Source organism: Diplotaxodon limnothrissa, linkage group LG10 (genome assembly GCF_057381915.1).
Source record: "Diplotaxodon limnothrissa isolate DT_005_m linkage group LG10, D_limnothrissa_male_GT1.1, whole genome shotgun sequence".
Classification (NCBI taxonomy): Eukaryota; Metazoa; Chordata; class Actinopteri; order Cichliformes; family Cichlidae; genus Diplotaxodon; species Diplotaxodon limnothrissa.
In genome coordinates, this window is record NC_140605.1 from 18,239,483 (window position 1) to 18,265,520 (window position 26,038).

General features: G+C 40.6%; 1 protein-coding gene across 1 annotated transcript in view; it reads right to left on the minus strand.

Moving 5' to 3' along the window:
- Positions 1–6,162: 6,162 nt before the first annotated feature.
- fat3b (FAT atypical cadherin 3b) overlaps positions 6,163–26,038 on the minus strand; it is a 66,472-nt gene continuing 46,596 nt past the window's right edge. Inside the window, exons 34-52 of the mRNA XM_085364519.1 lie at positions 25,284–25,497; positions 24,970–25,184; positions 24,195–24,332; positions 23,847–23,990; positions 23,572–23,769; positions 23,118–23,395; positions 22,451–23,013; positions 22,009–22,140; positions 21,738–21,895; positions 20,619–21,150; positions 20,256–20,409; positions 18,739–18,895; positions 16,867–17,259; positions 15,584–15,839; positions 11,184–11,282; positions 10,065–10,124; positions 9,743–9,781; positions 8,363–8,428; positions 6,163–6,920 (exon numbers count right to left, since the gene is read on the minus strand). Coding sequence (XP_085220645.1) covers positions 6,163–6,920; positions 8,363–8,428; positions 9,743–9,781; positions 10,065–10,124; positions 11,184–11,282; positions 15,584–15,839; positions 16,867–17,259; positions 18,739–18,895; positions 20,256–20,409; positions 20,619–21,150; positions 21,738–21,895; positions 22,009–22,140; positions 22,451–23,013; positions 23,118–23,395; positions 23,572–23,769; positions 23,847–23,990; positions 24,195–24,332; positions 24,970–25,184; positions 25,284–25,497 — 4,554 coding nt within the window. The remainder of the gene's footprint in view (positions 6,921–8,362; positions 8,429–9,742; positions 9,782–10,064; positions 10,125–11,183; positions 11,283–15,583; positions 15,840–16,866; positions 17,260–18,738; positions 18,896–20,255; positions 20,410–20,618; positions 21,151–21,737; positions 21,896–22,008; positions 22,141–22,450; positions 23,014–23,117; positions 23,396–23,571; positions 23,770–23,846; positions 23,991–24,194; positions 24,333–24,969; positions 25,185–25,283; positions 25,498–26,038) is intronic.

Consider the following 26,038-nt stretch of genomic DNA (forward strand, 5'->3'; position numbering starts at 1 on the left):
GGAGTGAGAACGGGCTGTCCTACTGTTGTCAAGTGGTTGCTTATGGGGGTGTTGGGGGGTTGGGGTTTTGATTGTTGGGGTTTTCTATGTATTATTGTAAACCTTACAGTATAAAGCACTTTGATGCGACTGTTGTAATTAGGCACTATATAAATACAACTGAATTAAATTGAATCAACCACTGGACAGTTGAAACTTGGACACAACTGAGTGTCCCAACAAGACAATGATCTCAAACAAAATCTGCTCTAGGATTGGATAAAGCTTCTGGAATGGCCTTCCTCAAGCTCCGACCTCAATCCTATTTCATTCCAGGGTTAAAAGCTGTGTAGGTGCCAGGAAACCGACTTATTTAAATATCCAGCCAGAATTATGCCAGAAGCCTATTGATGGTTGCCAAAAGCATCTGGTGGAGATATAACTTTCTAAGGGATATTTAAACAAGTTTTAGTTATCATGTATGCATACATCTGAGCCTGTATGAATAGTTTTGACCCTGTAAAGATTGGAGAAAATCCCAAATTATTCCAAAATTGACTGATTGGTAAACATCAAAGACACCAAATTTTAAAGATCTTAATAAATAATTGGTATGGTATATTTAATTTTTAAGTTTAAGTGTTGCTGATTCAGCTGTTGTTTACATGTTAAACATGTTCACAGAGTGCTTGATTTGCTTTTTCCGCCTCAGTTACCATTTTGGCACTTGTAATGTTCCTACTATTTTCACGTATTAACATTAATTTAACTTTATAAATTCTGGTCTCCATGATAGTCACACAGGATGATAAAGCAGGGCAGGTTTTAGGCAATCCTCCCTTATGATTAACAACTGCAGTGTCCCTCAGTTTCTCAGTCAGATCGACCTCCACTCATCGTGTCTAATTTGCAAATACCAAGATGGTGACAGCCATAATTTTTTAGCTTGAGACTTGTAAATAGGACTTCACTAACCTGTGGGTGGCATCCATCTTTTATATACAGTCTGTGATGCTCCCTTTGTAACTTCACATTATCTCAGTGCATGCATACATAGCACCTACATATATATCTGTCACACATGAGTGGGTGAGTGGATAATCTTTTACTAAACAACTCTCTCCTGCGTGGCACTGCATCTAAAAATAAAAACATGCTATTTTTTTTGAGGTCATGTATATTGTGTTGAGCGACATGCAGGGGAAAAACATGCATTAATACTACAAAAAAAATGCACAGACACACATCCACAACCCTTAATTGGCCAAAATGTGTTGTATGTGCCAGAGAAAATAAAACACAATCGGGGGAATGCCTGGTTGCCATGGGAATGCTTTCTGGCAGGTAGTCAGCTTGGTGATGTTTATACGAGGAGGCTTGGATGGCAACAAGGAGAAAGTCTGTGTATCAACTCCGCGGGGGGTCGGGAGGATAATCAAAAACCGCAAAGATTCCTTTGTGTGTGTCCTTGTTAGTTAGGGCCACAGACTGGCTGCCTTCAACCTTTTTGTCAACAATCAAGAATTAATTTCTTACCTTTTAGTGATGCAATTAAAGCTACTAAGAAATGCCACTCTACTCAACAGTAGGAGACCTTGTGACATTAAAGTCGCACTAATTTGGATCTTGTGCAGATGTGCATTCCCAAATACCCGAGGCTCTTGATGTTTCCACGTGTCCAAACCTTGTTTACCTTGCACTGGGGCTTGGTAGAGCTCTCAGTTCATTCTCAACCTGAAACAACCTGCACTTTAGCTCCCTTTCCTCCAGCTGAGTGCCCCTAAAAACAAAAGGGTTGAAAACTCTAAATGAGCATTTGAGCAGTCTGAGACCTGAGATTATGGTTTACTTACACATAACCACACTTCATTATCCAAAACTTTGTTTTTCTGTGGCAACTCTGTAACAGTATCAAAACTAGGGGAAAGGGTAATAGGTCTTCTTTTAGGTGTTTCCCCGATTGCAAATGCCAGATGTTCATATTTGATAAAGGTTTTCATAAAAAACATACTTCATTTGCAGATGGTAACTGTAATATTACTATTTTTAAGTGCACAGTAAAATTTTAAAATATACCCTTGCAACAATTCCCTGGCTCTTGTGCAGTGCCACTTTTCATGTAATACCACCTGCATTAGTGCACAAGGAACTGCACAGAAGCCTGAAAATTGTGCCTAATATTTTCTGGGCGCATTTTTCAATGCCCGAGGAACAGGACTTAAAAAATCTCCATGCAGACAGCCAAAGGATTATCTAATCACAGATACATGCCTTTTAGAGATGCACCGTCTGCATAATTTCATCATCGCAATGGGTCAGAATGGAAATAAACTCCCAGGAACAAAGAGTACCACACAATAAGCTGGATCCATTTATTCAAGTCAGCAAATAATTCAGTTCCTGAGGTAAACAAAAAGGCATAATGCGAAGATTATGCTGAAATCTGCTCAACTGTTGACAGCCTATAGAGGCAAGGGAATCTAAGCCAAGATCCTAACAGCCTTTTCAAATCACCTCTGATGATTTCAGAATGAAATTTATTGTTTAACTGATCAAACACGTTGTGCACTTTACATTTTCAGGGGACATTATTATGCCTTCATGTCTTCCCAGGACATTGACAACTTTAAGCTCCGCTAAATGAATCTGCCAGATTCCGGTGGGGAGGGAAAGAAAAACATAAGAGGCATGACAAGACTGACTTGATAGGATTAAATATTTTATGGGGATTATTTATCTCACATAGTCTAGGTTGAGATCTAGCTAACCTGCTATAACACACCCATTACACATTCGCCCCGAGGACAAATGCCGTTCTCGTTCTCTCATTCTCGATAAAACGTGAATCTCCTTGATTGGGGAACATTCTTCAAGTCTTGTTAATGCGCAGCCACTCAAACACCCATGCAGCGCTGCGCTTCAGCATGTGAGTGACCTGAAATAACTTATGATCCTGTAGGAATGAATGGTAGTTTGCGAGATGATTCAACTGCAGTGGATGGCAATAAAGAATAAAAAGATGACAGCAAAGATGTCTCAGTTGCTGGCAGCGTTGATTCACAGCACTGAGGTTCTGGGTTGCAAACCTCTGCCTGTGGAAGCTGTTGTATTGAGTTTGAATGCTCTCACGGTATTCCTGTGGGTTTCCTTTAGGTGCCTCAGCTTTCTTCCACAGTCTGCAGACATGCAGGCCCGGTGAACTGGAAACTGTAAAGTGCCCACAGGTGTGAATGTGTTTATCCATGTTGTAGTCTGACCTGTCCGGTATGTTTCTTTGTGCAAGCTGTGGCACGCTTCAGCCCCCCAAATACAGAGTACATCTGAATAGGAATTGGATAGAGAGGATGAATAGATGGACGATGCTATTATAAGACACAAAATACATTAGGTGAAACTAAACCTGATCACAATAAGACATGTCAACTGGTATGTGTCTGTTACTGCTGGATGTTACGGTATTTCCAAAGAGTCCATCGGCACAGTATCTTTCAACTCTGTCAATGAAAACCACTTTTGCAACAACAAATGCGCTAATTTAACACAAAAGTGCGGCCTTGGATTCTCACTACATACTTAGAGACATAGACGGCTTGTATTTACTTTGTAGCATCTACTCTGTCTTTCAATTTGATGTACATATATTGTTTGCTGAGCATTTTCTCAAAGGCATGTTTACCAGATGAGATGATGAGCGTAGTAACTGTGACATGAAGGTGGCTTTTAGTTCTGACATGAGCCAGATGCATAAAAGTTTATGCAAATTTACGAGTGAATCTGTATTCCTCTACTCATATTTGGAAACCCGTGCCTACGCATGGTGCTCTTTTATAAATCTCAATCAAAGCGAAACTTTACACATGTGCATGATTTCCACTTAGAGCTTTCATAATGAATGATGTAAATCCTCCTTTATTCCTCATTTGCATATAAATCAAGCAGTGATTAGACATGACAATGATAAAAAAAAAAAAAAACAGCAAAGAACAAGTGCAATTTCCCCAAATCTGAGACTGAGACACTAATATGAGTCGTGGACTAATTAAAATGTGTATTTGGTGATCTCAGTTCTGGAATCATGAACATAAGAGAAACTAGTGATGGGAGAAAAAAAGCTTTCACCTCTGGAAGTTCAGGGCAGAGGATCCTGGCAGAAGTAAAAACAAAATAAGACAGAAAAAAAAAAACGGAGACTGCAAACAAGAGGCAACAAGTACATCAGATCACAGGAGGAAAGCAGGCCATCATATACAGCTAGCACCCACAATTATTACACCGAAAAAAATAACAATAATAAGAGGAAGATGATGAAGAAGATGAGAAAGAACAAGCAGAACATGGAAAGGTCTGATCAAGTTGAAATTTGTAAATGGTACATATACAGTTACTGTAGGTTCATAAGTATTTGGACATTGTTTCACTGTTTGCTTCTGTACACCATCACAGTGACTCTTTGAAGATCTGACAGAACATCTTCAGGGAGATAAAAGATCTAGAACTGAAAGCTGCTCGTGTTTCTTTTTTTACCTCCTTAATTTATAATAAAATGAACAGGAAACAGGTCTCATCTGGTCATAAAACTGCTTGTCAGTCAACCACCCAACTATATAGGCGATTGTCTATTAAAATGGCAGTAATTCCTAAACAATATTAATGGGACACTTTTGTTAAATCCCTTGAACTAAAGCTTAAAGTCTGCACTTCAATCACAGGTTGACTGGTTGATTTAAAATCCACTGTGGTGGTGTGCAGAGGCTAAGTTATTGATGATGCGTTTATGAGCTGGAAATATATATATTGATAACAGGGAATGCAAGCTCAGCCAAACTGGCTGTTTTTCTTCACTTCTGTCTCGGTTCATTTTTCATCTTCTCTCCATTCTGTCGGGCTTGCCTCACGATGGTCTGTCACGGTCTGGAGTACGAACACGGTCCACACATTCTTCCTTTACAAATACCAGTTTGTGCATGGGAAGAGGTGTGTGTATTTTTGTGCACACGGTGTGTCTTTTTAAAAAAAATCCACAAATGACCCGAACAGCTACCATGAATATGTTTATCTTTAATTACTCCTAGCCAACTAGGAGTCAACTAGGAATATTCTCAGAGAACAGCGCTGTTTCGAAGCTTCGTTACGTGGAGTTTATTTTCATTTGCATTCCCTTTGTTGTGTGTGAACTGGGAATGCAGCAGCATTTACACTGCGTTATCAGCGAGCCAACCATGAGCACATGTCCTGGGTGAGTGATTCTGTACTTCACGGTTGCATGTCCACACAATTCTCTAAGCCGTTCTGCACATAATGCCCCGAAATTCATTTCACATATTAACACCAGGTGTAAAGCGGGCTTCAGTCTGCCTGAAGCACTGCTAAAGCTTCAATATATTCAAATTACATTATGTACATATTGATTAAATTAATGTGTTTTAATAAGTAGCTCTGTGTCCTTCTACTCACTTAGAATAGCCGATTCAGTAAATAAAAAAATATATCCTTAGTCCTGTATTTAATCATATCTACACAGGCCAGGTAACTATAACACATGTGCTCATGAAGAGACTCATAAGCAAAGCTACAAATATGAATAAATAAATAAATCCACAAAGGAAAATTAAATCAACCACAACCTCTTAATACTCTCAGTGTCTGTGTGGGATGTGAGCGAAAAGCTCCCTGCAAAACAAACCTGAGTGCGCGTCAGTAAAAAATAATAAATGCATTAAGTATTGCACGGCTGAGTTAACAAAATAATTGTCTGCCAGTACATGTGCGATCTGACACAGCGATGAACGAAATACATGATTTGAAAATTTGCACATACAGGGGTACGCGATCTAAAACAAGCTCCAAATGTTCTTCTTCAGTGACTCTAAATAATACATGTAAAAGCACTGATTCAGAGCCAATGGCAGCCAAGGTGTAGCTGTGACGAGACACATATATTTCCTCTTATTCCTCCCGCTTACAAATGAGCCAGGGGATTGGTGGTGGATTAGTGCTTGTTTACACAAGGATAATAATGTCGGATAATAAAAGTGTGTATGTTAACATTCTTGTCCAATTTTTTTTTTTTAGGTGGTGGACCAGTGTTCGAGTAGATTATAAATGTGAACCGTAACCAGAGAGGATCACCGCCACTCTGTGATTTGCAAAGGAACAGAAAATCTTTTTGTTTTGAGCGTGAGCTCATTTCAGCCCATCCCAGCCTGCTGCAGGTTCAGATCTGGTAGAGGCTCTGTTTATTCGTGTGGCTCTCCTGGCTCTCAGTGACACCAGGTTCAGTAGTCTTTCTAACTCATCCCCAGAACCTGCCAGACTATTAGAGCCAAGCCCTCCATGGTCTTCCTGTGATCCCCTCCATTCCTCTGTCTGTAAGTCCCAGGCCCTGAGGGGGGGCATAAGTTGAGCTGGGTGCAGGTTTAGCCCTGGGGGACTGGACGGATATCCTTCATAGGCTCGCCGAGTTGGGGGTAGAATATCATAAAGGCTCTCCGTGTCTTCATTTTGTTCCGGATCATGTCTGGACTCTTGGTACTCTTCATACACGGGCGAGGAGCTGTCGTCACAGCTGTCTTGGTCCTGCAGCTGCTGATCTCCGTGGTCCTGGTGTCCCTCCATGTCCTTGGTCCTAATGTTCATATTCCTTCCTTCCTCCTTGTACCTTCTCTTTTCTTTTCTGTCCGGGGTGTGTTTTCTCTCCCACTCTCCAGACTGATTCCTCTCCCACTGAAAGGTCCTCCTCCCAGTTTCCTGTGTCCTCTCACGGCTTTTGTCCGCGTTGTAGCCCATCACCCTGTAGTCCAGCTGCAGAGAGTGCGTGCTGCCTCCGCGTCTGATGTTCTGCTGGGTGTCATTAAGCTCATAATGGGATCCTAACTCAGGTGGACGCAGTCGTGATGGCGACACCCAGCTTGAAGTCTGACAGGAAGACTCCCAGCGGTATGCTGAAAATACAGTTTGGCATAGTTTCAGTAATAAACAGCATGGATTTAAGGACAATCTAAGAAAGGAATGGAACTTAACATGGTGTAATAGCAACATATGTCTTTTTCCATGGAAAAATCTTTGCTTCTAAATCACTGGAAACATATAGTTTTACTGTAGTGTGCATTAGGGTGCACTACAGTGGTGGTCCCACCGGTGGGACACAGATCTACTGCAGTAAAATATGATTTATGTAGGAAAAGCACAGCGATGCTATCACGCAGACCTCATTCAGCTTGTATCATTTATTGTTGCTATTAACTGATAAAAAATCTGGAGCATGAACTTTTTTCAGCTGTTGCATACAAGTTAAAGAACCACAGTGTTACAGCACAGTGTGATGAAGACTCAGATCTAATCAGTCTAATAGGATCAGCCGGCGAAAGGTGTCCATCGGTAAATAAACTCCTCGTCTAAAACAGCAGTATCGCTGCAATCTTATCTCCAGCAGGTAGAGAGTGGTGACACCAGTAACTACACTTCTGTGCATCTGTTATAGGAGGACTGTTGTGATTCTTACAGCTGCACACACATTTCATTGTCACTTACGCTTCTACCGCTGCCCTTGTAAAAACAAAAAAAAAAACTAAAGACAAATAAAATAAATAAAATGAATGAAAAAAGCTTTCTCAAGGTGTAAAACCACCAACATCTGGAAAAAAGTTGCCAATTTTATTATCAATTTTGAACCCATTTCCGAATAGCTTGCATATTATCTGGCTTGTCGTGTTTATTTTGCTTCTCCCCTTAAATTGTCCCCATGCTTATTATCTCTACCTTTGATTGGGTTTATTTTTGCACAAGAAATGAAGCACGCATGATAGTGTGTGCATGTGTGCATGTGTGCGCTGCATGTTTGAGAGGTGTAGCAGGAGACCCACAAAGTGCCAGTAAGTGGGGCTTTCTGTTTGTTCCGTGGGATTTCTCCAGCGTGTTTGCTTCGTGTAATCGCTCCAGTTCTCATTTACTTTTTTATTAATGTGCAAATAAAATTAGTCGACATTTTATTTATTTATTTATTTATTTTAGATTTCAGTTCATGCTGCTAAATGGACTGACACAGAACTCCCCGCTAATCCACAACTTCCTACAAACTACAGCATGCAGGTTGCATAATTCATGGTTAGGTTAATGAGCTGTGAGGGGAAAAAATATCATATTGATGAAGTGAGAGGAGGCAGAGGGGTCACCCTGTGCGTGGGACAGAGAGTACACTTAATTACTGTGCTTGTGCCAGCCACTACTATATAATTCATGACACATGTGTGGACACAGATATCTAACGGACTGCCATGCCAACGAGATCTTACTGCCATGCCATGCTTGCCTCAAATATCTGTCTCTGGTTAAAAAATGTTCTAACGAAGGGTTAAGGGAGGGGGGGAAAAAAGAATGCTCTTACAATCCACAATGTACTCTTTGATGAACTCTACGCAAATCTCATCTTTGCTCTGCAGGTGATGACTCGCTGTCAGTAAAATGGGAAACAAAACAAATATCTCATGGGACGGCGAACCTTTGATGATGAAATTCTCGGTGAATGCAAAAGGAGACGGCGAATTATGACACAGAAGAAAGCACGCTTCGACAACAAGAGAGGGAAGCTGGCAGAGAGCCATTTAGCACACCGCTTATACCCACAAACACAATTCATAATAGATAATACATGCACACAATCATGCTGCAACTGTATACAAAAACAGAAAATGGAAAAATACCACGATATATCAGATTCGCTTTTTTCACATTTCTTCTTGCTGTGCTTGAAAATAAACTTGTGAGATTGAAAACTTTATTAAAAAAATGTTTTGTGCAAAAACAGAAAATTCTGGATCCAAAGGATGTCTTCAAAAAAAAACCCACTGGACAAACATCATTTAATTATCTTTGTCTGAAATGAAGCTGCGTGTGCTTCAGCAGGCTGGCAGTGACTGAGGCATAAACACACTCTTGCTCTGGGTTGGAAACGAAATGCTTTGTAGACCTAGTAAATTACATGCAACCGAGAACAAACAGACTTGGTAACTATGAGCCAATTAATATTGATTGCAAGAGTGTAGCACAAGCAACTGACAGCGGAGTAGGGATCTTAAAGGATAGGTGCAACTGGATTGTGACGGCCCCGGTGTTTGTTTAAGGAAAGCCATGCATTCGCTAAGAGCAGAAAGTCAGTGTTCAGACTGTAGATGATTCCCCCCCCCAAAAAAATGTTGAAAAAGAAAGTGTTTGAAGCTGCCTTCTCCTCTGCTGTTCTGGGCGGATGTGAGGCTTAGCTCAAAGTGCCCCTAATCCTCTGAGACCCTCTGCAAGGCCGGGGTGAAAGCTTTGCTTTGCTTGGAGCTAGGACTGCTGCGCCCAATTTAGCAGTCATCAGAATTCAAAATTTCTTAATTAACTATGAAGCAGAATATGTTTTAAAAGTATCTCTGGACATAATATTTTTATTTCATCAAAGAGCTGCCTGAATGTTGTACCTGAAAGCCCTACACTGTTTGCTACACACAGGGCAACAGAAACTGACTCACATTCCAGTTATTTTTCCCGACCTCCGAGGTCAGAAAACATAATCGGAAACTGGAAGCCTGCATTGACATTCAAAGAGTGGATAGAGTCGGCATAAATAGACATAGTAATCTGTACTATTGGGCTCTGATGAAAGTATTCAGAGACAATACTGCAAAGGATGCAAAAGGTCAGGTTGTGGGTTCTCACCCCTGACAAATAAAGTCAAAGAAATGGCAAATTAATAAGATGTTTTTCCATTGCGTTGCATCTCACTCACCAGGGCTGCTACGCCGCTGTTCTTTGTCCATGTTTGACACTACAAAGGCAGAGAGAAAGGGAAAGTCAGAGACAGAGCGAGACAAACAACCCAGAAACCAAAGGGGAAAAACTGAAACACAGAGAAATCCGGTGTCAGAAACTGACAACAAATATTAGAAATCTAAGCAGGATGTTTAATTCGTAATAAGAACGGGGGCTGAATGGCAGCGGCTCGGCTGCATTCAGTAAATCTTTTTGCTCTGCCGCTGAACAAATATGTTGGCGTCGGAATGACAGACACAAAGAAGACAGGGGAGTTAACAGAGGATTTTCCTTCATACCTTCACTTTCAATGTTATCAACAGTATCATTGACGAGACGTATCACTGTCACTATGGAGGCTAGGCAGAAGACAGAAAGAGAGAAGAAGAAATGGAAATAATCTCAGTGCATTCATGAACAGGGCAAGGTTTTATACAGTGGAGGTGACTCAGAGGTGCTGAGAACACGGAGGAAGCATGTTGCAAACGTGTCTATATACATGTGGTGTCTGTGCGTGCGCGTGTGTGTGTGGGTGTCCTGTAAGAAAGCGAGGACTCTTTGCAGCTACACTAATTAGACAGGAAATAAAGCACTGACATAGATTTCCTATGTAAAGAACACAACCACACACACACACATCAGCATCATTACGGTGCTTGACTTCCACCCTCTTATAGTTAGCCAGTGGAAAATCAATGCTATCGAGTTATCTGGGAATTGTAGCTTTGAAAAAAAGATGCACAGGCAACCTGTGCATATTGGTTGCATTAAAGCATTTCCACTTCTCTAATATCACCCTGCTTTTCAATAATTACTACAGGCCCAGCATTTGATTTTACACTAACCTTCATTTAACCAGGCAATTCTTTAGGAACTAATTCCTATTCACAGTGACAGCCCTGCGAAAGGCGAACCCTCTCAAGGGAACTAAGAAAGAAATGTCAGATGCTTAAAAGACGGCGGCACACATTCAGAAACCATTTAAAACACTCCCTGCTTGAATACAGTCACAAGACGTAATAACACGTGGCAGCAAGCAACACATAATTGGCAGTCTATCTAACGGACAACAGCATCAGGCAACCAAGAGCAAAGCAAGAACAGCACGCACAAACAGCGAGCAAAGACAACAGCAGCAGCAAGACAACAAGGTTAGAAGGATATGCATGCAGAACATGAAGCAGCGGACAGACTGAAGATGGAAGACACTGGTAAACCGAGAAACAATTACATGTTTCAGTGAGAATGTCTGACAAATCTGTCCACTTTTAGGACTTTTTTCTGCAGAAAGTTCCAGGCTTTAGTTGAAGGAGTTTAAAATGATGGTGGGACAAAGAAGGTACTGGTGTGGGGAACATTACCTACAAACTTCTGGCAATTAAAATGCGCTTAAGTTAATTTGAGTATCAGAGTCTTACCGTTGTCATCGAAGGACTCTGAAGTGTAGGAGCTAAGTGAGTGCTCCTCGGAGGTGGAGTCCGAGAGACACCCCAGCCCGTCCGCCAGCTCCGACACGTCTAATGTAAAAACACAAAACAACACTCATTCACATCAGCAACTTTCACTCATGGTAAATTAAATGTAGGTTCAGAATTGAAAGACGTGTTCAGATATCCGAACCGTTCAGATCTGAAAAGCTCAGTAACGCTTGTGCTGTATTTACATTTAAAAGCTTAACTTCGGCTAATAAGAAGCTTCTAAAGTCTGAGCTAAAATAACCTCGCATCAGCTTTGAGTTGGATTTCTATCAGGGTGAAAAGAAGAAAGGATCAGAGTGACCGAAAACTCTCTACTTTGTTCATTCAGTGCACTCATGGGGAAAAAATGTGTCCACAGATCCATCACTCCGCCTGTCCATTCATTTTCTTTCTAGCTGGCTGTGTTCAGTTAGAAGAGCGAGGCTAAATCTGCTATTCATCTACTTTTGACTCAGATAGAGCATATTTAAAAAACATATTTGACCTGCAGAATGATTTTTTTTTCCCATAAAGGCTTCCTCGCTGCTTTAATGTACAGCATTTTCCACAAATCCCAGTACACCTACTGCAAATCCAGGTCTGTCCATTTAATGCTGTCAGCACTATCATGGAGGGGGTGAAGACCACCGAGTTACTGGTGGTTATGTAACTGCTGAATAACTGCTTAAAGAAAAAAAGCAAAATAGAGCAAATTGCATGACAACGTCACTGCGCTACAGGGTAGGGTGGCAAGTAGGTTTCTGTTTTGGGTCAAGCTTTTCATACTGTGGTAATCAAAGGTCTTCTTTTATGTTACAACCCTGCAATTTTGTCTGCGCACACAAATCAAATTAAATTTTGTTTGGAGAAATCTACCAGGCCTAATATCTCCAGTTTTCCTTAACCTTTACGTCTGCAGAGGCATCATTTCAAATAAACTGGCGATTACAAGTCAGTGTGGTCTTTTTTCGTGCCTTTGCCGAGCTGTTATTTGAAGGTTTGTTTCCTTCAAATCACTCCAAGTGTCCTCTGAGTGATTGTCAAACAACTGCCCGGAGGTCCGTAGCAGGTACTTATGACTTCAGATAAGCTGTAAAGACTGTTTACAACACAGCCAGAGGCAGGTGAATTTCTCTACCAGGTGCCCCTTATGTAGAAGCAATGAAGTCTTTTTTTTTTCTTCATTTTTGCTCAAATTGGGAAAGACATACAGAGGACCAGCAGAGTGGAAAGGCTGAGCTGTGAGATCAATTGTTTGTGCAAAATAAAACTGCATGCAAAGAGCCAGTTTTGCTGATGTGATTAAAAGTAACTTTTAGCAAACTTTTGGGAAAACTAAATAGGCTTTTATTTAGTAGATGGAACAAACAGAGAGGAAAAAAAGAGAGAAATAGAAAATAGAAAGCTATTTAAATCCATTTTACTGCCTTGCTGCTATGTAGCGATGGATCTTAATGTGAGAATCATTGATTGGCAATAAATGGTCTGGGTTCTGAATATTTCCTCATGAGCATCTTTTCAGATGAATTCTTCTCCAGATGCTTGTATTGAGTCACAGTAAACAAAGATGCACTAACAAATTATATGGCATCAAGTCAAAAAAGTAAATCAAAAGTCTTTTTATTCAGCTCATTTTGGAGCAAAGATGCCAGTGTCACATTAACGCAACGTCTCAAGAAAAATACATTTTTCAAGAAGACTATACAAATATTTTATGTCATGCAATTGCTTCCCGCAGTTCCAGCTGTACCTTAATACATCCCAGCACACAGTTGTTCCTGTGGGTGGGTGGGTGTAAATTCATAATAACAACAGAGATTTTGTGATAGCGTTTTGAATCTCACACCTCTACACAACAGTTTACCCTTGTCTGACAGGTGTGACAGAATTTCAAATCTTCAAAAATCTTGTTTTTCACTTCACGTTTGGTAAGCAAGCATTCAGGGCTCGGCCCATCTTGTGACCAAATCCGTACTCTGCAACCGTGTCTGCGAGGGCCGGGATGTCTGGACATCAACCTCAGCTTTCTGAGCTCAAACTACGTAGTCATGGTTCAATGCATATGGAAGAAGCGAAACGCTCCTGTGGGAATGTGATCAGTAAGGCAGTACCATCAATCAAACTAAACAAGAAAGACAGTGCAGCAGCCACAGGTCTAATTCAGGATGCAGGCAAGGGGACACTTAATATAATCAGGTTTTGGAAAAAGCAAAAATGTTTTACCCTTTCTTTCTTTCTTTCTTTCTTTCTTTCTGTTTTTTTTCTTACAAGTTCCTATAATTAAGACCCACCCAAACTACTTTCTTTGCCGAGCCAGTTCAGTAAAATATAATGTTACGCTGATTTAAGTGATACAGTCTACAATTTGGCTCCCTTCTTATTTTATGTTTTTTTCCAGACAAGTTTTCAGCATTTCAGTTTGAAACACTAACAATTACCAAGCAAAACAGAGCCAATCCAACAGTTTCAACTCAAAGTCATTTTCAGCAAAATCAAACATAAATGTCAGTCAAAGCAGCTGCGCTCCTAACTCCAGATGGATGAGTTAAAAAAAAACTCTCAGAGTTGAAACACTCCATAGAAGCCAGACTGTAAACATGCTGTAAAGTTGGACATTTTAAGCATATGGGGAATAGCTCTCTCTTGAAGCCAGCCTATTGTGACAGCTAGAGGAACTGCAGTTTGTGGCACATCTGCACTGGCTTCAATATTCACCTCCAGAGGTCACGCCTCGATCAGTTCACTCTGAAACACCCAACTTTAGAGCAGAAATGACCATTTTTAGAACCAGGTTTTAATCTCTGTGGCATGTTGTCCTCCTGTGAACATGCTAAAAGTCTTGAGTCTGCCTTCGCTTTTTAGTATTTTGCAAGTAACCTAAGAAATAGGTGCAAAAGTTTACCGTAACAAGTGCAAACATACATGGAAAAAGAGTATTTAAGGGGAAAACAGAGTTTGTACAGTTCAAACCTTTTTTTTTTCAATGTCAGTCTTCAGAAATGACTTCCTGTGAGTGAAACAGTTCATAGTTAGTGTTTAAAATACTCCTCCATGAAGAAGACATCCTGAAGAGTTACCAACAGTTACCAAAAAAACTCCAAACTATAGAGTTCAGTATGAGGCCTGATTTGTTCAAAGAGTATTTTCCAAGTATTTAATTATTCATCCCATTTTATTTATTTATGATCGAACGGGTAGTAACAGAAAATAACCATAGTTACTAACAGGGATGTTCCCTGGTTAGTAACTATTTCATGTTTTGACCTGTGGCCTTGTTATTGAAATACACATTATTGCACTTGCTTGTGGCTGTCGTGGTGTAAATAACTTACAAAACTCATTTGCAATTGATTAGTTAACCTGGCAGTTAACACTGCAGTCATTAACACAGTAATCTTGAGGTCAGTTTTCTATAAGGTTTATCATCATTAAATTAATAGACTGGTGGTGTAAATGTGAGTAGGTGGTGCTGGTTCTTTTTTTTCTTTTTTCTACAGACACTCAGCGGGGGACCAAATAAATAAAATAACCTATTTCCCATTCCTACAAGAAAAAATCAATAATTAACAGCCAGGAAGTTCCCACCGCAAGCTGTATTATTCACACAACAGGCTGGACAAAGGATCGAAATATCTGACGCCTACCTGCGCACTGAAATGCAACGTGGTTATTTCATCGACAGAGAACAGACTGGGAAGAGTGTTGGCAGCTAAAATATCAGACGGATGCTGAATTACAATGACATTCTTCTCTCCTTCGGTTTGGTGCCTGTACGGCTGACAAAGGTAGGTGTGAAGCAAATTTAAGGAAAAATAAAAAGAGGGAAACTTGACAGAGAAGTTGGGTGACTTTGTGTGGGAGTGTTCCAACTACTTTGATTTTAACTGAACTTTATTTTTTATTTTTTCTTTCTTGCTTTTTTTTTTTTTTTTTTGCAAAAGTAGGACAAGAACATAGGACATCAGTTCTGGCTGATTACCCTGACCATTCAAACAGACGTGCCCACAAGATCCAAGAGAGTTATCCTGATACAAGTGGACATAATTGCCAATTTCAGCAGTGTAACAGAAAGTTCTATTACCCATTATTGCTCCTAGGAAATAAATAAGAAAACTGAAATGATAGCAAAATAGAAAATATTACTTTTTAAGCACTCTTGCTTACTCTGGGCCATTTTCTTTGATGTGTGTGATCAAAAGGCATAGAGCACTGTGAAATGAGCTCTCTCAGTGAAGATGGTGGTATTGGTGTAACACAATGTGTTCATGGCCTGTGTACTCTTTGCCTTTTTGATCAGGTTAGAAGCTGTGTGCGCACATGCGTGTGTGTGTGTGTTTGCAGGCAGACTGTTGCAGTCTTACCCTGTGGACTGTTATCTCTCTGTGTTCTCTCCAGCTCAAAAGCTCTCTGCCCCCACTCCTCCTCTCTCTCATCTCTAGCCCTCTCCAGCTCTTTCTCCCTCATTTCTTCGCCTTCCCAGGACACTTTGTGGGCCGGGCTATGCTCTGAGCGGCAAGCAGATGCTGAAGGGAGATTGGGTGCCACACTGCACACTGCGACGCCCCGCCTATTGGCCATACCTCGGACATTAGACATGTCTGAGAGGAAGCTGCTAATCTGCAGAGACACAAGAAAATACCCAGAAAGTTTGGGTAAGGGCAAGCCAGGTAGTTACTATTCAGAAACTCGAAATGCAAACAAATTTATACAGGATTTCATGCGTTATTAGAAAACAAATCATTATTTCATTCTTTGTGCAATTACACGCACAATCAGAAACATACATAAATTATCAAATGATTGCTTTTTGTAAAAACAATACAATATTCTGCACCGGTGTACGACCTTTCTGTTTTATATTTCCAACAATTCCAATTGATTTTCTGATACCATTAATTGTTTTTCTTAATTATTGCCATGAAAGAAGAACTGGGTCATCGCCCTATCTGAAGGGCCACACACATGATGAAGTCGCTGCTGTGAAGCTTATTTTAGCTCATCACATGCAGAATTGACTACAAAGAAGACATGAACATGATTATTAAATGTGAGCAGACTTTCTGTATCCTGTAAGCTGATTATCTACATAATAGAGCGAATGTGCTGGGAACATTACTACTTTTTAATCTACCTATATCGTCCTTGTGTTATATTTGATATCAAAACCTAGTTCCTGCCATAAAAACACAGTTTTTATAGTTGAGCTGTGTGTGGAGCCCATGTATTCTTTCTCCAGCACACTGTGGCTGTTTTTAAAAAATAGGACTAATATAAGAAATAATATTCTTTCTTTTAAATTATAATATAAATTCAGATAAATTAAGGAAGTGCAGCATCGTCAAAAGGGACTGATGAGCTGGGAGATATGATGCTCCACAAATATTGAAATTGTCATACAAAGTGGATATTACTTTGGATGCTCATTGTTATAGTTTGATATTAACTTAAATACTCTTATTTTAAAGCATATCATTCCTGCTTAGCAACCATATTATTCATGTGTTTTCCTAAATGGTCTGACCAACTATTTTTTTTAGATATTAGCAGTATGAACATATTCAGTTATTTAACAATTTTGTCTGTTCCGCAGCATTTACTATAAAGCAGACACATAAATATCATAATTCAAACAAGCTATGCACACCTGACTGCCTTCACTGGAAGTGGTCCTGTCACCACTGAGTCCTCCTGGTAGAGGGGAGTGGGCAGTTGGGCGCACCATGACCTGGGGAGGGCCCACACTGCTGCCTCCCACCTCACCATAGGTGCTTGTGGTTGCTGGTGAGCCTGATACACGAACGGCTTTAAACTCAATCCCTTCTGCTCCCATGCCAGTCTTGTGCAGCATGTAGCTAGTTTCTGTGGAGATAGCCGAGATGCCCATCCCAGTCTGAACACCGGGGCCTGGATCTGAGTCTTTCCTGAATTTGATTTTTTTCCTAAAGACGATGAAGAGTATGAGGAGGAAAATGATGACAAACGCAAGGACTCCAATGCCAATTATCTCTCCTGGTCCAACGTAAGACAGAGGCTCAGCCTGCACAACAAGAAAAGTAAAATGATTAAAACATTATAATATTATAATAATTTTTTCTAGTTGAATAACAAACAGTTAAGTGTCAGAAAAACTCTAAGGTCATCAGTAAATACACAGATAAAAAGTTGAAAGAAGAACAAGCTTAGAAATAATTCACTTCATAAAAAAGGTCTTTGTTGTCAGATGATTAACATGAACATGAAGTGCTTTTTTTTTCTTAAGCCACTTAACACTCACCTGTGAATCATTCAAGCATAAAAAAGACACCTTAATCAAAGGATGAACTAGTGCCGTGCCCACATATAACAGAAAACCTAGCAAAGAATCAATTTGCAATTAAATTTTAGGCATTTTTTACTAGCACCCTATTATAAAAACACATCGTTTGTTCCCAGTCGTTCAGTCCAACAACAGAAAATGTAACAAAGTTTGACAGATATAAAATTCTGTTTTTGCACCAAAAAGCAGATTCCCAGAGAGCTATTAGCCAAAAAATAGGCATATCTTGGCATGGTGTATATATATTTGAGGAAGCTGGACAAGTGAATGACAAAAGAATAAATATCTACAACAGTATCTGAAAGTCATGTCCTTAAGAAATAGGAAAAATTCACAGGACCTGAGAGGAACATAGTGAAGTTAGTTTACCCCCAAAATGTTTAATACTATCAAAGGGGGCTCATATTAAACCCCCAAACAATTTCTAAATGTTTGTTATTACTCTAAACATGAGATTAATAAGAATCTCATCGCTACATCTGAGACGCTAATTAGCAAAGTTTTGAAACACAAAGCATCTTTTGAGTATTGAAGTAAATGAAATGTTGGTATCGGGAAAATTCATCATCTAAAGCTGGGTATATTTACAACCCTTATGCACTCACTACTCCAAAAGATTATGAGCACATTTTATGGTCTTCCAATTTGGAGGGAGTGATTGAGCTCACAGCTTTTTTGTTTTAATGCAATGCGTGATGAATAAGTTTTGGCAATAAAATTATACATTATCTCTAATGCAAGCACTCAATTAAAAAGAAAAACAAACAAACAAAGAACAAAGTTAACATACATTAGTTGTAAAAGAAGCTTACTAGATTTTGTCAACTCTGCTGCAGTCCTCCAGGGATTAATGAAGGTACCTTCCTTCTTATAATGTGCCACATTAATTGGGTTTGCAGTCTCAGTATAAGGTATATGGCACAATAAATTCAAGAGCATAGCAACTTCAAATAGAAACAGCAATTTAGGCATTACTACACTCTCATTTATCTGCTGTGGGAACAAAGATACCAAGTTGGTGAATAAGCCTTCCAGGGGGCTGCTGTAAACTCAAAATTCTCAATTTCCCTGTGTATGCCAAGTCCAATTAGGTGCGAGCTGAATGCACAAAAAAACAATTCGAGGAGTTTTCTCGATTATTTTTTCATTTATTCTGTAACATCTACAAAAATCCAATTCCAAGCGTCGCTCATACGCTACCTGTGTGTCATCCCCAGGATCACCAGGCGTCAGATCATCGCACAGCTGACCCTCATACCCTTCTGAACAGTTACAGTAGAATGACCCGAATGTGTTCACGCACTCTCCTCCATTTCCGCACGCTTCCTGGTCACACTCGTTGACGTCGTCGTCACATCTGTGGCAGCAAAAACGAGTAAGTAAAGCCGCTATGGGGGGCCGCAATATGATGTTATCAAAGTTAAGAAAAAGGAAGAATGCAAAGGTGAGAGTGAGCTAAAACATTTAAAACTTTTCCCAAATGCTGGGAATTTTCCCCATTATTTACATTTAGACGGTTCTGATTTAAAGAATTATGCATGAATGCAAAAAACATGAACACACACTCCCACTGAAGAAGCAAATTCCAGCTGAACATCATAAAAGTAATTTTACTGCAGACACATACATGCTCATCTCAGCTTGTCATTTCAAGCATGGTGTCCTGCTGTGCAGCGGATGGAAGATACATGCAATTCTCTTTTCAATTATTTTCTCTTTGATGGGATTTTCAAAACATTTTGCAAATCTGACGGAAGAATTTTGCAGAAAGCTTCATGACAGAACTTTCCAAAGTTTTGCTTTTAAATGATAAAAGTGCAGGTCACAGCTTAGTCATTAATTATACACACAATACTCATTAAGGTCTGGATGTGCTGGCCAGTGATATCCTCTCATTATTATTTTAAACGATGAATACTTTATCCCATAATTAAAAAAGTTAATGAAGTTGTCTCACATTAGTTTTATTAACCTATGAAATAGATGAGTAATAATGAAAAAATGTCAAGTTTTCTGGCTTTTTCCATAACAAAATTCTATATTGTATTTTTTTATTGTAATGCATATATTTTAGTGCTGGAAGAAAAAAACAACAACAACTCCACAGTCAACTGAATCCAACAGCTATTTGTTTGGTTTCAATCTGTGTTTAACATTAATTATTAATGATATAAACAATCTGGTGCCTGAAAAAACAATACATTTTTATTCCATGGTTTTATTAGTGTAAGGATAATTGAATTTAAATTAATCAAATGAATTTTTAAATCCAAGTCAAAAGCATAAAAAAGCCTAAAACAAAACAAAAAAATTCCTCTGTGGGGGAAAAGTGCCCTCTGCTGGTGGCTCTGTGGAACAGCCGCATGAGCAGAGAGGTTATTTCAAAGGCAATTACTAAGCTGTAATTAAGAAGACAGCTAGAGAATGATTATGGGCTTTTCAACTAAAATTATGCAGAATTAAATTAGAACCACTAACCCCCCCCCCAATAACAACTAATGTGGGCTAATGAATGGGATTTTGAGTCCAGCACATGCTCTTTCATGTTTTCACTGAGAGGGAGGGAGATACAGACATTGAGTATCTTAATAATCAGCACCGTACGGCTCTCATTGTTTACATACTTTCTAAACAGGACACAGCATTTGTCAACACTGCTGTTACAGCCGGTTATTAAGGCTAGAAAGTGTGAGCGATTCCAGGCTATTATATCTTACATAAGTCCCCCGAGTCCAGTAGGGCAGCCACAGAGGAATGCGCTGCCTACAAGCTTGCAGTCTCCACCATTCTGGCAGGGGTTTGGCATGCAGGATGTCAGTTCAATTTCACAGCGCCCCCCAGTGAATCCAACACTGCAAGTGCACATAAAACCTGTGGAAGAGATATTTTATGTCTGAAAATTATAATTAATATCAACTATTGTGCATAATTCTAATAAATGATAATGATCAATGATACAACAACAAGTTATCAAAATAAAATGATTAAAAAATGAAAAAACAGAGTAAAAACAAAGTAATGAATGTGTCCCACAGCAAGGCACATACACATGATCATGTTTTTTGTATATATACACACACCTCCAGAGGGAAGGCTACTGCAGATTGCTCCGTTGATGCAGGGCTGACTGACGCATGGATCTGGATAAAGCACGCAGCCCAGTTTGATCTCGCTGAGCCCTGCTATCTCAGCATAACGGCTCCTTTTATTCTGGAGCGGCAGCTCATTTCCGTTCAGCATCAGCGAGCCCAGGCACCCCTGGAAGCCGTCCTGAGCTCTCGGAGGGCCCCTTACGCCACGCTCTGCAAGCCCTGGCCCTCCCTGGCTCCTCCCTGACCCAGGGCCTGGCCTCTCACCTTGCCCATTTAGTGGCCTGACTTGGGCCCCAAAGAAAAATGATGAATCTGGTGCCAAAGGCCAAAGACGAACCGGGGCTCTGGCTGCCCGGCGACGTTCCACATAGCTGTCATCCAATGACAGGAGAGTGTAGTTCATAGTCAGCTCCAAAGTGACTGCATGCCACAGGCCATCATTTATCGGTCTGCCAGAGATACCCATAATGCCAAGGGTGTTGTCACAGTCCAACTGAAACCAGAGTCGACCGCCTTCAATCTGTAGAAGGAAAGAAAAGTGTTGGAACTAAATAATTTGCAGTGCCTCAATAATGCTATGCTTCTTATTAATAATAACTGTTATAAAGTTATATAGTGTAGTATTAAGTGGACACAGCCCTGAAAAATAAAGGCATGAGACCACATGTCCTTGGGGAGTAGAAAGCTGTAGACTCTCACTCACGCTTGCCTGGGAAAGTGTAGATAAGAGGCGACCATCTCTAGTGGAAGTTACTGAGACACTGTTGTTTAGATTAGAGTTAAAAAGCTTCTGTAATAAAACTGTTAGTGGCACAACACCAATTTGAGATCCGCAGCAGCGTGTCATGCAGGACGCATCTCCCTTCTAGAAATAATAAAGTGTTAAATGGTCTACTGAGCAGTGTTTTGTCTTCCATCGGATGCCTCTGAGGAATCAAAAGAACTCGGTGAAGTGTGATATTATATAACAAAAAGTTATATCTTCTGAATAATACCTGATGATGTTTTCTAAAAAACATATACTGAGAAACATGTTTCCTTCTAACAGGAAATGAGCAGCCAGTGTTTTGCATGACCCCCAAAAAAGCATAGCCCTGTAACCTGTACCTTAAGCATGGTGCAGGGGTTAACCCGTGTGAACATAATGACTCCTCTTCTCTGAAGTGTTCTGATCCTGAGGCCGAGCTTCATCTCTCCGCTCTGGCCACTCGCTGTCACTCTGTACTTGATGTAGCTGTTTCCAGAGAAACTCAGCGAGGTCTGGCCTGCACATTTGTAACACACAGAGAAGCGGGAAAAGTTTCAGGTTACACTAAACCTCATCAAACTAAATCAGAAAGACAGAAGTTATACAAACTGCAGGCATGCCAAAACACACCTGCACAGTCATCTAGTCTCTCGGGCTGACACTGGCAGACAGATGGCGCAGTAGGACCAGAACGCACACACTGCATATCAGCTGGACAGGACTGACCTTCACAGAGCTCCACAGGGGTGGGGCATGTCCCTCCTGTTTGAAAAGGGGTAGAAATATAAATATTATTTGTCATCATGTGAAAAGCCTTCAGATTTACATTATTCTTTCATTAATTTATTTATATTTACATGCATAATATATGCCTCTGTAGTTTTTGTATTTTCTTTTTTATAGAATGCAAAATGTATACTACATAAGCAAAAATTCTGCATGTTTTCATTCAGATATTTCAGGATTTTACTGATTTTTACATGAAAACTATCAACCAATGCCGTTCATGAACTGATGATACGTGTTTGTGACACTGACTCTGTGAAGGTTCAAAAATGAGTGTAGTACAAACCGGGACAGGTGCAGGTCTCTTTGCGGCTGAACGTAGGCGACACCAAGCTGACCCTCTCTGTGCTGTAGGTGACAGGCGAGCTCCCGTCCATCACAAGTGTGTTTTCACACACTCTATCCCCACACTCCAGCTCGCCAGAACAAGTGCTGCTCACCACCACAGCCCCAGCTAGCACACCTCGAATCTGACCCTGCGCTGCCACCTCCTCCAGCTTTGCAGACAGCTCTTGCTGGGAGTAGAACACAGCCATGCGTCCACTGCCCGGCGTCTCTGGCCTCTCCATGGCTAGAAGCAGGTCCACATCCGATGTCCCCATCACTGGCTGTACACTGAGTATGTGAAGAGGATCCTGCTGCCCTGGTGACCACTTCCATCCACCTAGTCCCCGTAACGTTAGCTTAATTTGGCTAAGGTAGCGACTAAGTAAGTCTTCTGGAGACAGCAAGTTGAAACGTAGGGTCAGAGCGCTACGCAGCATGACATCTGTCACTTGTTCGACCTGGATGGAAACGTCAGCTATCACAGCAAAACGTCCATCGCTCACTGTAGCGTTCATCTGGTACCTGAGAAAAGGCAAGAAAAGATACTGAATTGTTACACCAAAAAGTTTTCTTTTTTCCATATCAGTGTTTTGTTTTCCTGTGTGTTTGTGTGGTCTAGTGTTCACCTGCCAGGTTCCAGGCCTGGCAGCGCTACAATGCTGCCATCCTGTCTGTTGACCTTAAACATGCTCTTGGGCTGAGGCTTCTGGGTAAATGACAAAACGTCACTCAGGTCACGGTCAGTTGCAGAGATCCGACCGATCGGGCCACCTGGAAAGGTATCCGTGACCATGACGATGAAGATCTCCAGAGGGGAGACAGTCGGCTTGTACTGACTGTTCCCAATGACCCTCAGAAATACCCAGGAAGAGGAGGAGAGACTAGGCTTGCCAGAATCAGTTGCCTGAGAGAGACAAAGTTATAAAAAAAGTTATAATGACACTTAACAGCAAAGAAAGTTCTACAGTAATAATAAGGTCTTGCTTTAGTGGGTTGAATTTACACTGGTGTTAAAGTTCTCCATAAAAGAAAAGTCTTCATATTAAATAGGATACTTTTTAAAACCGTAAAGTTCCTAACCTGGATTTCAAGAGTGAATTCTCTGGGGGCTTCAGGGCCAAACACACGGTTAGACCTCAGAGTCCCAGTCTGGTCCAAGGAGAAGAAGTTTCCCTCATTTCCTGACTTGATCCGAAACTCAAAGGGTGGACCATTCTTAGGGGAGTCTTTGTCGCTGACTGATAACTGGAGCAGGGTGGTGCCAGCAGCTTGGTTTAGCTGGAAGTAAGAAAGTGAAGTTGAGACAACATTGAACTAATAATATAAATATAGACAGCAAACACGCACAAATGTACCTGTATGACCACCGTGGAATTGGGAGGATTGAAAACTGGGGGGTTATCGTTAACGTCAGAGATATCGATGTTGATTGTGACTGTGGAGGACATCGCAGGAGAGCCACTGTCAAACGCCTGTACCGACAAAGAGTACCTGGACACCTAGGCGGTGAAGAAGAGAATGTGATTGCCATATCTGTATGTACATCAGGCAGTGTGGCAAGCACTCTTATGCTCGCATAATGTGATATTTCATTGAGCGTTGACCTTGATGGGACCTGGTATTTTCTGTCCTGACTGTGCTCATGAACCAGAAAATTACACTTGATTGTTTATGAGATTTTGTACTTAAACATGCATCCTTACAAGTTCTCTGTCAAGCTTCTTGTTGACTTTGAGAAGTCCTGCTACAGGGTCAATCCAGAAGTGGTTGTTTCGGTCACCTTTCAGGATAGAGTAGGTGATGCGCCCATTCACTTGGCTATCCAGATCTTCAGCCACTACCTAAAAAACAGACACCCGGAGGGAAAGAAAGTGGCCTGATTTCCTTGGGGTCAAATACAAACTGGCTAAAGACCAAAGAGAACGAAGGGATGACAACATTGACTTTAAACCTGAAAATAGTCAGGATTAGATTGACATCAACATGATCAATGTATTAGCATTAATAAAAAAACTAAATAAAGTCGAATAAAGTTTTCCATCTATCCATTCTCTTCCACTCATCCAATTCAGGGTTTTTTACACTCAAATTAGTTTCAGGAGCACGGACAGCACATGAGGTTGCCACGCCCTAACACTTAACTGTTTTTAGTGGCGGATATACAGAAACTCAGCAGTGTGCACTTTGACAATACGTGAGATATAGATCACAGATACACAAGATTAATCCACAAAATCGAAAATACGGTGGTACTGGAGTTGAAGAGCATAGAAATTTGATTTTCAGATTTCCCCTTGAAGTTATTTAAGTTGTCTTAATACAAGAATGCTATAGAAGGTGATGTCAAAATGTTGTCACACAATTTACAGTCCTACATCAGAGCCTATCAATTACTAAAGCCTGTTTTAAATATAACTAGTCTCTATTGGAGTGATAGGCTATTTTGCCCCATTTAGTAAATCTGGCCTTAAATCTTACCCTTGTAACTGTCTGCCCAACAGATGCATCCTCGCTGACCAGCAAATTGTAGATGTCCTGACTGAAAGCTGGAGCGTTGTCATTGACATCCATAAGTTCAATGGTTACCATTGTAGCTGTGCTAAGAGGAGGGTTGCCATTGTCCCAGGCCTCGATGGTGAGATAATAGTCCTTACACACCTCAAAGTCCAAATCATCAGCCACTGAAATAGAACCTTAACACACATATCAGTAGATATTCATTTTTTTTTAATTCCCTGCTTTTAAATTTCACAATAACATGGCACAAGCCACACACAGAGATATCTACTCACCCCATTTCCTGTCTATGGTGAACTTTCCTAACTCATTACCCGACCGGATGTTGTATGTGATCTCAGCATTAGGTCCGATGTCAGCGCTTGTTGCCAGGACTCGCACCACCTCGGTTCCCACGGCTACATCCTCGGGGACAGTTACAGCATAGTCTCTTCTCTGGAAGACTGGAGCATTGTCATTCACATCCAGCACTAAAATGGTCAAATAAACCTGAGGAAGACACACAAGACTGTAAAACAGCACCTAACCACTTTACTGCACTGCTTTCAGTGCCGTTTCACCACAAGGCAGAAGGGACCACAAGCGCATACAGAAGTTGTACAGAAAAATATGCTTTAGTAATAAAATAGGAAGCTGAGGCAAAAACCAACTAAAATCTGTGCCTGCTATAGGGTGAGAGAGTTTGGTGGCTACTAGATGAATGCTATTTTGACTCTATAGAATATAGAGTCACAAGTTCCACCTACTTAATACAGGACGCCACTAATCCTATTACTGTAGTTTTGCTTTTATATCATTGTGGCTATGACAATCATCTACTACAAGTAACAGAACAACAACTACTCCTCTCTATATTTGTAATGAAAGTGACACCTACTCCTAAAAATAATGCCATTCCCAGCATTTATGGTCAGTGAATGAGCAAAATTAAAGTTTACTTTTAAATAGCCACTGTGAGACACAACACAGTTTCAGATTTGCCACATATCTGTTTTCCACCTTTTCTGCACCACTTCTCTCTGTAACTGCG